Source organism: Anastrepha obliqua, chromosome 2 (genome assembly GCF_027943255.1).
Source record: "Anastrepha obliqua isolate idAnaObli1 chromosome 2, idAnaObli1_1.0, whole genome shotgun sequence".
Lineage (NCBI taxonomy): Eukaryota > Metazoa > Arthropoda > Insecta > Diptera > Tephritidae > Anastrepha > Anastrepha obliqua.
In genome coordinates this window covers 103,232,433-103,248,352 of record NC_072893.1, presented here as the reverse complement: position 1 = coordinate 103,248,352, position 15,920 = coordinate 103,232,433, and the positions used below count along the sequence as shown (strand labels likewise).

At 32.7% G+C, this 15,920-nt stretch overlaps 1 protein-coding gene across 1 annotated transcript in view; it reads left to right on the top strand.

The window, feature by feature from the left end:
• Positions 1-15,920, top strand: part of LOC129239179 (protein sprint) — a 201,899-nt gene that overhangs the window by 30,281 nt on the left and 155,698 nt on the right. The window contains exon 2 of the mRNA XM_054874515.1: positions 7,225-7,732. Within this exon, the coding sequence (XP_054730490.1) occupies positions 7,225-7,732 (508 nt within the window). The remainder of the gene's footprint in view (positions 1-7,224; positions 7,733-15,920) is intronic.

Sequence of the window (15,920 nt, the reverse complement as noted above, 5' to 3'; positions counted from 1 at the left end):
CAGTTAGAAAATAATACACAATAATTCGTTAAGCTATGCTCATATTTGTAAGTGGGACTAATTTGTTCCAAAACCTTTGGAGGGTTAAACATTTTTTGTTGTTGTATTTTTCCCATGTTTTCGTTGCAATCAAATAAGAAAAAAGAAAAAGTGAAAATCTACCGTTTGAATTATTTAAATTTTTTCAGCCAGCATTTATTTATTTTTCTCCTTAGAATCGCTCTAATTTTTCTGCTGAGTAGCTGCTTTCCAATTTAAATTCTTTATCGAAAATTTCTAAACTCACATTGTTCCACTAATGCGATTTTGCGCTTGCACTAATTTCTATTTCATCATCTTTTTATTACTTTTATTGCCATTTTGGAATGCTTGTGCTGCAATAAATTCTTTGCAATATATATATTTTTTTCAACAAAATCATTTAAAATTCCGCGCATAATCTCTTATAAAATATTTCCATCATATATATAAGTATATGTATATATATATATATTTTTTTTTTCAATTTGATTCGCTTTTACACGGCGATCAATACAAAGCAATGCAGGTCTTTGTATAAAAAATCTCCACACAAAGCTTCCATTAAAGCGAGTCATGTGTAAGATTTTCATGGCAGCAAATTGCAAAATTCAATTTTCCTTCACATACATACATACACAGCTACACATTGTTGTTGATTATTGTGTTAGAAAATATTAATCCCTTCTGTTGGTATTTCTTTTCATATCTGAATGAATGGCTTTTATGTTGTCAACAGCTTATAAAATTTGTTCATAGGTGCCCTAACACAATATTAACCACTCAAGTGGAAAAACTTTGTAAACTACATAGACAAAAAATACCGATACTTGCGCCAGTTTTATTTTTCACATAAAAACTAAAATAAATATATATTACACACAGGTACATACATACATACGCCACAGGCACCTGCATGCGCTTGCTTGTTTTCATTTCATAAATAAAAATTGTCAAAATAAGAAAATTGCTTTTAAAACATTTTAGATTGCAGGTGTAGTTGGGTAAGATTATCGGCTATCGGCTATGCTCTTATGGGTGTTATCGGTCACACTTACAATCACAGTCACACTTAAGAGTCATAGAGGAAATATTGCCCTTTGCTTAAAGTGGTCACTCGGTGTAACAGCTGTTTTTTAAGTTTTTTTTATAAATTTTAATCTGGCGAGTAGTAAAAATATACTAACTTACTTACTTAATTGGCCGTAGCAATGCGGTACGGAGTTACAGTCTGTCGAACAATGTATCGCCAGATATCTCTGTATTCCGCACACCTTTTCCAGTTTCTTAAGCCAAGAGAAACCAGATCATCTTCAATTTGATACTTCCACCGGACACAAGGTTATTCTCTTCATCGTTGAATGTTTCAAACACCTTTTTCACCGGAGCAGTTCCTTCCGTACGGACTACATGCCACACCAGCCACCTTAGTCGTTGCAGGGTAACTCGCTTGACTAGGTGAATATCTCCGTAAAGTTCATGACCAGCGCATGATTCATTCGACAGCGGTGACCGTCATTTACGCGAGTAGGGCCAAAATATTGCGAAGTACTTTCCTCTCGAAATATCCAAGAGCGGTTGCGTCTTATTGTTTGACAGTCCAGGCTTCAACGCAAAAGAGAAGCACAAAGATGATGAGCGTCTTGTAGAATATTGTTTTCGTTCGTCGAGAGAGGACTTTACTACTCAATTGCACACTTAGCCCAAAGTGGCACGTTATCCTTCGTTTGATTTCAAGGCTGACATCTTTGCTGCTGGTAACAGCGGAATCAAGATAAATCTAGTCTTTGACCACATCAAATTCATAGTTGTTAACTTCGATCTGTGGTTGAAACGCCGCGATTCCCTGAAGGACACCAGCATATACTTAATTTTGCGTCAGATCCAATCATGCGCACTCTTTTTCCATAGCCGTAAAAGCGGCGGCGACATCCCGTTTGGTATGACCGTTGATGTCGATGTCATCAGCATATGCAAGGAGCTGGACACTTTTATAGAAAAAAGTTTTCGTTCTACCGCCGCCCTGCGAACCACAATCTCCATAACAAAGTTGAAGAGATCGAATGGCAATGGTACAAACGGTATCAAACGGTTCGGAGAGATCCCTTTCTACCTTGACGGAGCTTTGTGTGCTGCTCAACGTCATTCCGCGCAGCCGTATCAGCTTAGCAGGTATACCGAACTCAAACACTATGCGATATAGTTGATCGCTAATCAGGCTATCAAAGGCTGTCTTGTAGTCGACGAATAGGTGGTGGATGCTGACTTGATCCTCATGGGTCTTCTCCAGGTTCTGCCGCAGTGCGACGGTGGAGCGGCCAGGTCTGAAACCGCACTGGTGCAGCCCAATTATTGATTGGTTTCAGTTTATCACATATGAGGCAGGATAGATTTTTATATGCGATGGAGATAAGGCTGATCCCTCGATAGTTGGCGCAGCTCGTGGGGTCACCTTTCTTTAGGATAGGACAAAGGGTACTGAGACTCCAATCATCGGGTATGCCTTCTGTTTGCCATGTAATATAGTAAAAATATATAAGTTTGAAATTTCGGTTGTGAAAGCCAGGCATAGATGCTGAGTTAATTTCAACTCACCCTCCATGCAGCTGCCGCATAAACACCTCGAAGTAACGCCGCATTTCAAACATATTATGTTCGATTTGGTTGACCTGGCTGGCTGAAAGCCTATTGGTCCTTAGTGGTACCAGATGGAGCTTGACCCTTACGTTTCCTTGTAGTAGGCTTCCTGTAATAAGCCTGCGTCTGTTGCGAATCTAAGTAAGCTCTGAAGCTCTAAATCCGAGAAACATTCTAACCTCTCATATTGTAGAGCTCCTAAACATTTCATTCGGATTCTAGCTAATGCAGGGCAAAAATATTAATAATATTAATATGAATAATCCACCAGTCTTTGAAACTCGAAAAATTCGGCCAACATCTTTCCCTAACTAATGTTTGACTACCTGTTTAAAGACTCAGTCAAATTGCTTTTTTACAAGAAGTGGTGCCTATTCGTCAAGTGACGAACCGCGGAATTTTTCAAGTAGGAGAAAGGAATTAATAAAACGTGGCATATAAAAACCCTGAAAAATGTTTAACAAAGTCATAAAATTAAGGAGCATGTCAGTATTTCAACAATTCAATATATAATTCACCCTCTAATCGCAATAGTTTCTTTCTAAATGAGATGTTATTTTAACACTGGCAGCCAGGCACTTTGCACTCAAAACTAAACCAGTCGTTGGCCAAATCTTTTAGAAAATCAACTTTTTAATATACTTTAATGTGTAGAAACGAAATCAGTATTAAAGAAAAACAAATTTACAGAGTGTTAATAATCATGGCAAGAAAAGGTTATCAACTTGAGAAGCACACAATAAATATAATTATCCCAGCAGATTAAAGGGCTCAATTAAATTAGACAAATCGCAGCTAAAGCAAAATTAAGCGAAAAACGCTTAATGAACTGAATGCATGCAAAAGTCAACCTGCTAAGAACCCGAAAATTAAATAATGAAGAGAGAAGGTTGAAGGTTGAAGGTTGAAGCCTCAAGAGAACAAGAAATTTACTTGTTGATTATTTAATTGTGATTGCGATATATATATATACAGGGTTGCCAATATTCGACGGACCCATCTGGCAACCCTGTATCTTTTGACAGAGACGTCAGAAAGCTTAATGACATACCGCGTTGGAAGCGTCAGTCCAAGCAGATTTTTACCATGGATACACGCCAGGCGAGCACTCCCAAATTGTTGAAATTTACATTCAACAAAAGAAGTCAATTGTGAAAACTCAACGTGCGTATAAAAAATTAAATAATGTGAAAAGTGCGCCTTCTATAAACACCATTAAACGTTTGTACGAAAGGTTTTCGACTGACGTCGCCAAGGACATTCCAAAATCGCCGTTCTCAGCAGTTGGGCATTGCTCGGAACACTTTACAACGAATTATCCGCATTGATTTGCATTTATTCCCGTATAAGATATAATTGGCGCATACACCCTTTTTGGGTGTTTGGCCGAGCTCCTCCTCCTATTTGTGGTGTTGTTATACAAATGGAGGGACCTACAGTTTCCAGCCGACTCCGAATGGCAGATATTTTTTTATGAGGAGCTTTTTCATGGCAGAAATACAGTCGAAGGTTTGCCATTGCCTGCCGAGGGGCGACCGCTATTAGAAAAATGTTTTTCTTAATTTTGCTGTTTCACCGAGATTCGAACCAACGTTCTCTCTGTGAATTCCGAATGGTAATCACGCACCAACCCATTCGGCTACGGCGGCCGTACATAATTACTTACTTATATGCAGAATGACTGCTAAAACTGAGAATCTTCAAAGTGCCTTCAATGAAGCTCAGTAAAATTATCAGTCTTAGCCAAGTGATTAAATTCAACCAAGATAGGGTGTCTTTTCAGAAGGAGAGGAGGGGTCGTTTTAGTAGTCACACCACACGACGCAGTAGACGATGGTCGCTGTAAGTGCGAAGGCATTTTGAACCCTACCTCACTCACCAAAAACAAAAAACAAAACAAAGAAGCTGTATCTATTTGTATTCTATTATTAATGTTCATCCTTTTTGCTTTATTTTTATTTATAAAAAAATCTAGCCCAACAAATTTCTAGAGACTCATATCTTGCCGATAGAAACTTTTTTGTCAAACTAGGCGGTGCAGTTAGCAATCTCCACGAAATAAATACTGGTATGCCTCAAGGCTCCATCCTAGGTCCCATATTATACCTGGTATTCACGCATGATCTTCCTGCCTCATCAGGTGCCCTAATCGGAACATTTGCCGATGATATAACTGTCCCAGCTGTAGACGAAGTATCGAACAAATCATCTCTAAAATTACAAAAATTTCTCGAGACGGGTAATGTCTAATGATTACAATGAAACTAAATCGGTTCAAATAACATTTGCAACCTGACGTGTACACTGTCATACAGTAAAGCTCCCATTATCCAACGAAGCTAAAAATTTAGGCACCCACAAGAACTCAAAACTCACTTGGAAAACTCACATCCTCACCAAAAGAAAAGCTTTGGGTTTAAAACTAGCTTATTTCTACTGTTTGTTGTTGTTGTTGTCTAATGTACTCAGGATGATAATAAATTGTCCGTGGTATGTATCCAATGTCTAAAGGGATCTCAAAATACCGACGGTTAAAGAGGAAACAACCGGCTATAAAGAGGGATTATTTTTGCACCCAATAAAAGTATTTGAAAAGAGGTAATCTTTCAGTACAAAAGTTTGAAGTCATTAGCATATTTGGTTCGTGTTTTATGCCTGTTTTCGAAAGTCCCGTTTTAGTGGGGTCGTAAAAACGAGTGACTCAAACTACAAGCAATATGCTGTGATTCAATTTTTAGTGAAATCTGGGAAAAACCCCTAGGAAATTTTCAGAAGTGGTGATAGAAGAACTAAGACCAGGTATGACTCCTCGACCGGTAAACAAAAAAAGCAGTGCTTGCAAACGATCGAGAAGAGGCCAAGCATAGCAAGCATGTCCAGCGCGCCATTAAAAGCAATGTTGATAGTTTTTTTTTTATTATTCATAGTATTCAAGTATTTCTACTGGCTACTCTTCAAGTTTGATTTGGTGTTCTTTTCCTTTTTGAGTACTGAACTCGTTGAAACCGACTGGGCCTTGTCCTACGAGTACAAAAATGCGCCGTTCAATTATTCCTCGTTCGTTCTGTAAGAGTTTTTGGCAAAAGGTATTCCAACACAGCTGCAACGGTCCTATAGCCCCAAATGCTGCCACCTGTGACTTTTTCTTATTCACCCAGATGAAGTCACAACTCAAGAGAGCTTATCTTGGTTAAAAGAGTTGCAACTGTTGTACTAAACGGGCTAACTTTGGAGAATTACGAAGAGTGCATTTAATTGTAGAAGCACTGCGGAAATTATTGGACAGAGTTAGAGGAAGACTAAAGTAAAGGTCGATAATAAACTTATTCTCGCAACTTAATTTGTTTGTATTTTATTGACCGGTTACCAGTGCTTATTAGCCATTTGGTATACAGTGTATCTCTTTTTTACTTTCAAAACTTAAATAGGAAATTAAAAGGCAGCTGTTTTTTACAATAAGCTCGATTATAAAGGGTGATTTCTTAAGAGCTATAGGAAAGTTTTTCAAAAAATCACACCTAAAATTCTAAAAAATGCATGGAACTTTTATTTAAATCGATAGTACAGTCCATATAATTTAATGTTTGAAGATTATTTCATGCAAATGTTGACCGCACCTGCGCTTCAAATGGTCCATCCGCTTAGTCCAATTTTGGCATACTCTTTCCAATGTTTCGGCCGGTGTCTCACATATAAATGCTTTAATGTTGTCTTCCAATGCGTTAATTGCAGCTGGCTTGTCTGAATAGACATGAGCTTTAACATACCCCCACAAAAAATAATCAAAAGGCGTTATATCCCACGATCTGGGTGGCCAATTGACAGGTCCCGAACCTGAAATAAAATGTTCACCGAACTCGCCTCTCAACTAGTCCATTGTTACGCGTGCTGTGTGGCATGTGGCACCGTCTCGTTGAGACCACATGTCATGCAAGTCAAACTCTTGCATTTTGGGCAAAAAAAAGTTGGATATCATTTCACGGTAGCGCTCACCATTCACAGTTACGTTACGATTCGCAGCATCTTTGAAGAAGTACGGTCCAATGATACCTCCAGCCCATAAACCGCACCAAACTGTGACCTTTCTGGATACATTGCTCTTGCAATTCTTCTGGCTGATCTTCACTCCAAAATCGACAATTCTGCTTATTTACGTATCCATTGATCTAAAAATGAGCTTCGTCGCTGAACACAATTTTTCGATAAAAAAGTGGATCTTAAACTTTCGTAACAGAACATCCATTTTTATAATAAAATTCAGTGATTTGCAAGCGTTGTTCGTTTGTAAGACGATTCATGGATAAATTTTAGACCAAACTGAAGATGTTTTACAGTGAAACAAAACACGAAACGTGCGTCAGCTGTTTAAACCAACTGTTTAAAAAGATAATAGCTAAAAAATCGCCCTTTATATAAGTAAACATTTTCATAAAACTATGTATTCACATGCGAAGGTACAGCATCCATTTACTCATAAATCCTTTAAAGCCTCCATTTCAATCCTCTGACCTTAAAGCATAAATTGTAACTCCTTTCTAATCCCCGCCTTTTACTCCGTCTCTTTTGCAGGACTTCCGACTCCAGCACGCAATTGACAACATCAGCAGTGCCGCCAGCTACGACACAGAATCAATTAAAGCCCATTTCAGCAACAGCAACAGCGACAGCAGCCACCAGCAATAGCACGAACAACAATAATAATAATAACAACAACAACTGCAATAGCAGTAATAATGCCAGTAATCGACGTCTGCCATTCTGTGGTTTAGATTCCATTAAAGGAAGTGACAGCAATGGCCATGGCGATGGTTGTGGCATAGGTGGTGCCACCAATTTATGCTTCGATTTGCAAGGTGGTAGCAACAATAACAACACAACACACAGTGTCGTCGCTGGTATTGGTACGGTAAATGCTGGACTTGGACACTTAGATGGCGGTCAACATGATAACATATCAGAGCAATTTCACTCATTGGATGCGGCAGATAGCAGCTGCTGCGGTGATGGACAATTCGAGGATGATATGCAAGCTTTGCTGCCGAAATGCAAGCGACTCTCGGGGGATGAACTCAGTCAGGTGAGTGCCTATAAGTATATTGAGTAGGCAGAACCAGAAAGAAGGAGAAAGGAGCAAGGAGTGTTGAGCGAAAGCAACCAAGCATTTTAGAGACTTAAGCAGATGTAGGGGTATTTACTGGGACATTGAGTGATACATAAATTTTCTGAATCTGCACTGCTGTAGTGTTTGTTAACTTAATATTGAATTTAAATGTATTCACTTTTTGCTGATTGCGTTACATTAAATGCAAATGCGCTGAGCTCTAAATCTGTTTGTCCACTAAGTGGCGTACTCGCAAGGCAGTCCGGCAATGTCTTTTTTGCTCATGCAAATTTCATAGCGAATGCGCTTTTCTGTGCTTATGCAGCGCACTTTCTTGTCCTACCAAATGCTTTTTATGCTGCGCACAATTTGTGTTTTTGTTTGCGTATTTCCTTTGCAAAATCCTCACATTCCGTTCTGCTTCATACGAAAATGTACTTCTGAGAAAAAGAAAATTGACAAAATTCGCATTTTTTTCTTATTTTATTAACTTCTTTACATATAATTTAAATAAACTGCTACCGAACCCATTTTTCCTGCGTCGCCGACATGTGAAACTTGCGCTCACAGTAGTATCCTGCAAGGACATTCGCATTTTGCTGTTGTCCATTCAATTGACAACCCGCTTGGGACTCGATTTTCCATTGATCTGTGCATTGCAGTGATTGCTAGTTGTGATTTCAAATATTTTTCTTTCTTTCTACTTCTACAAATCTACGCTTCAGTGAGTTCATGCTTCAGTAAAAAAAGAGAACAAAAAGGATTGCCCGCATACGTAGCAGCTCGAGTAGCTTTATTAATAATTCATTATTTTTGTTTGCAAGCGATTCCTGAATAATTTTTGGAATTGAAAAATACTAACAAATCGATTTCATTTTCGCTCTACCTCTCGGAGTTCCCCTTTTTATTGTGCATTCCTGTGGGACTTACTTTTAAATCTCTATTCGATAGTATTTCAATTTCATATCAATCTCAGCTGCTACCTTGAAAATTATCAGCAACGCATGCATACTCGCTTACGCCACAAGCAAATAAATTTATGGCTTTCATTCTCGTAATACACTCCACCCACCCCTTTCTGGTAAAATGGGTGTATGAAAACATATTTCTTTCTACAAACAAATAGAAAGCAAATTTTAGCTCTACCCTTCGAATTTCTTGTCTATTTGCCATGGTTTATGAGTAATTGCGCAAAGCAAATATATTACGGGCAAATAAACACACATACACACATACATATAGGTATACTGCAGAGTATTTAGGCTAGCATTAAGATGTATAGTTACAAACAAACAAACAAACATTTACATATTGCACATCGCTGACTGCAAATAAACACACCAAATGATACTTGCAATGAATCTGTGTAAATAGAAATTTCCAAAGTCGTTGTTGTCTTTCGCCGGCAGCCATAAATCGTCTGTTGGTGCTAAGGTAAACTCTGCCAACATTAAGCGCTTTAAAGCTTCAGGCGAATTAGTAAACAAATGCGACTGTATGCTAACGGAGGTGCACACTTCATTGAAGAATTTAGGCAGCAGCGAAAATGTTAGTGAGCTGAGGGAGAGGGGTTCGAGGCCAAATAGGAAACAAAAGAAATCAAATTAAATTAGGTATAAAATATAAATTAAAAAATAAATTAAAATAACTAACAGTAAAAATAAGATAAAAATAAATTGAAAACAAAAAAAATTAAATTAAATTAATTTAAATTACGTAAAATTATATGAAATAAAAAAACGAAATGCCAATAAAAATAAATTAAATTTTGTAATCAAAATAAATGAAGCAACAAATGTAACTACGTAAAATAAACAAAAATCAATATTAAATAAATTAAGAGAAAATAATATAAGATTATAATGAAATTAAATTAAATTAAAATAAGTAAAAATAGATATTTAGTAGCATCATAACATAACGAAATAAGTAAATCAATGAAGTTAAATTTACTAAAACTTAATAAAATAAAATAAAGGAACTAAAAACTAAAAAAATAAAGGAACTAAATTACATAAATTTTAAAAATTGCATGAAAAACAAAATTATATTTAAAAAAATTGTAGTAGTGAATAAACAAAATTATAAAATTACAATAAATAAAATAAAATAAACCAAAGATAAAATAGAAACATAAAAAAGCAAAAATAAATGTAACATAAATACAGAAATAAATTAATACGTAAAACTAAATGAAATAAAAAAAGCAAAAAACGAAATACATATAAAAATAAATTTATAAAATACAAAATAAAATAAAAATAAAATTAAAAATAAAAATAAAAAAAAATGTAAATCAAAATAAAGGAATTATAACAGTAAATGTAAAAACATAATAAAAATTTTTATTATATTACATTAAATTAAATAATAAACATAAAATAAAGTATAACAAATAAAGCTCAAATAAAAAATAAAAAATAAAATAAAATAGAAACTTAATAATTTGCTTGTTTTTGCGAATGAGGAAGTTTAAATGCCTAATGCATCATCAAAATCAAAATAAAGAAACAATAAAAGTAAAAAAATTTATTAATTAAATTACATAAAATAAAACAAGTTCAGATCAAATAAAATGTAATAAAAATAAACAAGGAAAAAATAAATGTAACAAAATGAAAAAAATAAAATTATGTATTATATAAACATAACATAAAATAAAAAATAACAGTAAAAGTAAAAATAAAAACTGGTTATTAAAATTAAAATAAAATAAATATATCAATATAAATAAAATAATAAATATTAAAAAAAAAATAAAAATAGGAATAAGTTAAACAGAAAACGTATCTATTTAAAATAATATTAAAAATAAAATAATAAAAAAAAATTCAAAAACACAAAATAAAAAAAAATAATAATAAAAATAAAAATAACAATTCTTCCGCTGCTTTGCACTCAGCTTTGCAATTTAGCGCATCTTCACTTACTTCCCTGCCGTACAGCAGACTTGAGTTTGTGTTCGCCATGATTAGCCTTCTTTTGCTCTGTGTTGGCCCACCGCTATTTGACATTAATCTGCTTAGCATTCCCGTGACCTTTGCTGCTTTGGTAGCCGCATGCCGTATTTGGGCACAGAAAGTAAGCCTGCAGTCAAGTCGAATACTTAAGTATTTCACTACTTTTTGGGCCTATTTGCATGCAGACCTTGAGTGGCATGTGACCTCGTGTCATCAGGATGACTTCGGTCCTATTTTTAAACCATAAACCATATTTGGGTCCTTATCATTACTTATTTGGTTCAGCTTCCTCCTAGCACCATCAATGTCCCGGGCTGGTATGACCGCCCCTATATCGTCCGCGTATTCCACTAAATATGTATCTTCTAGCATTTCTATGCTTAAGATCTCGTCGTGGCTCCGATTTCAGAGATCGTGGCTGAAAATAGATTCGTGGGCTGCGCCAGACGTTACGGCTTTTTTAAAATAGTAAAATAATAAAGTTATTGTATTAAATCTTGTTGGTGAACATTATTTATTTGCCCCCATGAAGCAAAATCTATCCGTTGAGAGAACTAGAGAAGTAGGAATGTAAATTTCTTTATTCTCCTAACCAAAATATTCGCTTATTAGAGCTAAAATATGGCATTCTCAGCGACTATAACTTTCAATCTTCATAATGACTGTTTCTTTCAATGTCCTCTTCAAGTAGTGGTTCCAATCGAATTAAATCATTTCTATGGGCAACAAAGACACCATTTCAAAATCTCCTACTACCTTTTTTATGCTGGCTGGGATGAAGGTATCATACATTAACGCTACTTTTCCATTTCCTCCAATGCAAATAAGGTAACAACAAAAAGAACAACTAGAAAAACCAATATCATGGAAAGTCGCAACACTGTTGATTATCGTAAATGGCAGAAGAGCTTCACATTGCAGTCTCACGTGTACATTGTACGATTTATAGCCTGCTCTTAGGCGCTTTGCAATTTAAAATAATGCCGTTAAAATAACCTCCTTGCAAAGGTGATTTGAAAATCTGTTTGTAGGTTAAGTGCGAGTATTAAAGGATATAAATTGTTGGGGCTTAAAGGAAGTAGTGGCTTTCAATATGAGGAAATGATTATTTGTGCAAAAATAAAGAGAGTAAAAAAACTAAACATTAAAGTAGAATTGAAATTAGAAATTATAAAAATTAAATAAAATAAAAAAATAACAGTAAAAATAAATATAAAAGTAAAAGTAAAAGTAAAAATAAGAGTAAAAGTAAAAATAAAAGTAAAAGTAAAAGTAAAAGTAAAAGTAAAAGTAAAAGTAAAAGTAAAAGTAAAAGTAAAAGTAAAAGTAAAAGTAAAAGTAAAAGTAAAAGTAAAAGTAAAAGTAAAAGTAAAAGTAAAAGTAAAAGTAAAAGTAAAAGTAAAAGTAAAGGTAAAAGTAAAAGTAAAAATAAAAGTAAAAGTAAAAGTAAAAGTAAAAGTAAAAGTAAAAGTAAAAGTAAAAGTAAAAGTAAAAGTAAAAGTAAAAGTAAAAGTAAAAGTAAAAGTAAAAGTAAAAGTAAAAGTAAAAGTAAAAGTAAAAGGAAAAATAAAAGTAAAAGTAAAAGTAAAAGTAAAAATAAAAGTAAAATTAAAAGGAAAAACAATATTAAAACTAAGAAATAAAAAATAAAAGTAAAAATAAAAAATAAAAGTAAAATTGAAAAATAGGAATAAAAATTAAATTAAATATCAACGTAAAGGTAAAATAAAAATCAAATGAAATTAAAAAATTAAGAAACAAAATGAAATAAGAAGCTGAAAGTAAAAAATAGATATTGTACAGAAATTATAAAATAAACTACAATACCTAATTTTAATAATTTATATTTGCTTCGCTACTGCCAAAATTTTAACATTTCAAACTGCAAGCCAAATAAATTAAACTTTCAGTGCATTTAGTCAAGTGTTTTCTAAATGTTTTCCAACTTAGCGCCAACAAACTTTGAAGCCCAAATAAAAAAGGAATTTAATTTAATTTATAAACGAGTAGTAAAAAGTTCAGTAAAATATTTATTTCCCTCACTGACAGTAATAAAATTAATCGGGAATGCAAAAAATATGAAAGCAAAAACTCCCATAAATTTTACGCTTTCATCAACAATTTGAGTGACAACAGTTCATCAAGTCCTTGAGTGGGAGTACACAAGCATGCCAGTGACTCAGTGGTGATGACACAAGCGAACAAAAAAGTAGAGCAAAAACATCGAAAGGGTTGAAATTGAAATATAAGAATGAAAAAGCAGCGCAAAATGCAAAAAACTGCATCATCAGTATGCAAAAATTTACAACAGTAACAGTTAAAATGCAAGCAACTCACTAAAAACTAACCAGAAGCAAAACACAAAAAACTAAACGAAAGCATGAAAAGCAGACAACCATGCAAATGAAGGTGATATACAACTACTTACACAGTATGTAGAAAAAACGGTTAATAGGAGGGGTGCCCCAGTGTGGCCTGGTAGTTGGTTGCAGTAGTGACAACGCGGTTGTCAACGCCTGTCTGCAATGCTCGTATAGTTATAGCAACTATTAATATGAGCACAATTGCGTGCAAGTGTATAGGTATTAGGGAAATGTAGTAGGGCTACAGGGAGAACCAAAAAAGTATGTTTAAAAAGCAATGCCAAGTTAAATTTATGTGACAAGCGACGTCATTACATATGCAACAGCTCACACGTACGCAAAGATGCACAAATCATAGGCACTATGCATTCTATATATCGTATACTGCTACTTTCAGCCAAGTGTTGGTGTACACACATTTTTGTACACTTATGTGCTTATATGCGGTATTGTGTCATTCGCGGGTACAATAAATAAAAGCGACACTTCCATGAATGAAACCCGAAAAACTAATATCTTTGGTAGAGAAATGCGGCTGTCAGCGCATGGTGGTGATTTCTATAGAATACGGATTGCATACTTTCAGGCGCCCATTGCTCTTCATATGGTGGATGAATAGCATAATGACGAGCTTAATATTTATGACTGCAAAAGATATAAACGCATATATATATTATAAAAACACAAGTAAAAGTAAAAATAAATAAAAACAAATAAAATTATGCTGCATTAAATTATAATTAAATAAAATAAAAAGTAAAAATAAAATGGGACTGTCATAAAATTAAAAAAATAAATTATAATAAAATAAATAGGAATTAAATAAAATGAAACGTAAAAATAAAATAAAAAAGGTGAAATAAAATAAGAGAGTCAAAAAATTAAAAAGAAAAAAAAACCACATACGAAAAAACTTAATTTAACTGAAAGTAAAAATAAAATAGAAATTAAATTAAATTAAAACAAAGTAAAGCAGCTTCAAATAAAACATAAGAAAACAAAATAATAAAAAAGAAGCCAATAAACAACATTTATAAAAACAGAAATAAAATAAAAAAATAAAAAATACGAAATAAAATTAATAATAAAATAAAGTTATACTGAATTAAAAAAAAATAAAAGGTAAAAACATAAACAAAATAAAATATACCCCAATGAAATAGAAGGTAAAGAAATAAAATATATCCCAACAGAAAAGGAAAAAAAAAAACAAAATTAAATTAAGTGAAAAAATATTATAAAATAAAAAGTAAATATATCATAAAATTAAATGAAAAAAAAAACTGGCAAATATAAATTAAATTGAATTGAATAAAATAAACTAATATACATAAAAAATTAAAAAAATAGAAAAACAGAAAACAAACACACATGAGTACCAAAATGAAAGTAAAATAAAAACAATAAAATAAAGTAAAATAGACTAGAAAAAAAATTATATTGAATTAAATTGAAATAAAATAAAACAGAATAAAATAAAAAGTACAAATATAATAAAATTAAATAAAATAGAATAAAATGAAATCAAAAAATAGAATCATAAAAAAAACAACAGAATAGAATAAATAGAAAAAATAAAACAATGAAAATACAAAGTTAAATAAAAATATATGAAAATAAAAGTAAAAATACAATAAAATATGAAAATGAGGCTGTAATAAAATAAAACATAAAATTTAAATTTAAATAAATTTATATTGAATTAAATTATTTTAAAATAAAATAAAAAGTAAAAATATAAAAAACTAAACGAAATAAACATAAAATATAGTAAATAAAAAAAGAAAACAGTAAAAAAATAAAAAGGACAAAAACAAATAAAATAAATAAATAAAAGTAAATATAAAAATACAATAAAATGGGAAAAGGAGATTGTAATAAAATAACATAAAAAAGGTAATTAAAATCAAATAGAATCAAAGAAATATACAAAAATAAAATCACATATAGAAATAAAATTGTATTAAGTAAAATTGAAATATAAAATACAAATAAAATAGGATGAAATTAGCTAAAATAAAAAACTAAAAAAATTCAAATTATTAAAATCTATACATAATCGAAAAATATAAAATTAAATGGACTCAAGTAAAACACAAAAAATTAAAAAATCTATAAAATTGAATATATTATTAATAAAAAAAAAATACATAAAAAACAAAATTTAAAGAAATAGGAATTAAATAAACTTAAATTTTATTAAGTTAAAGTAAAAACATAAAAGAAAAAAATTACAAAAAAAAAATGGATAAAAATGAATATAAAATAATAATAGGCCATAGGCCTTTCGGCATTTCTCTGCTCGGCTCACTTGGTTAAAAATTTGCATGTGAAAGCAACAACAAAGTTAAAGAGCAAGATTCGCCGCTAGCGAGTACGGTTGTACCTCATAAAAGTGGTATAACTCATTATTTTCACAAGCAAACGTAATTTTAAGCAGCTCTATTCCAGCGCTTCCTAGAAATGTTTATTTATACCAGTTGCTTCATCTGTTTGCCCCTTATTAACGCTTGGCGGAAAGAACGAAAAAATATAATATTCGTTTTTGCCTTGCCCTGGGCGAAAATGTGCAAGCCGCTTACTCACCGAAAGTTTCAGGGCATACGAAGTGAGATTATCAAATAACGAGACTAACGCTATAAAACATTTTATTTTAATTTAATATACTGGGTTGCCCATATTCGACGGACTCATGTTTTTTTTTTTGAATCAAAGAAAAACACAATCTTTTGATGTTGACGATAATAATCATTTTATTGCGTTCAAGTAGATTTGTTGACATCACTTTTTCAATATGATATCTCCAAATGGCCGCCTTGAGCCTGTACGGCATATTGTGCC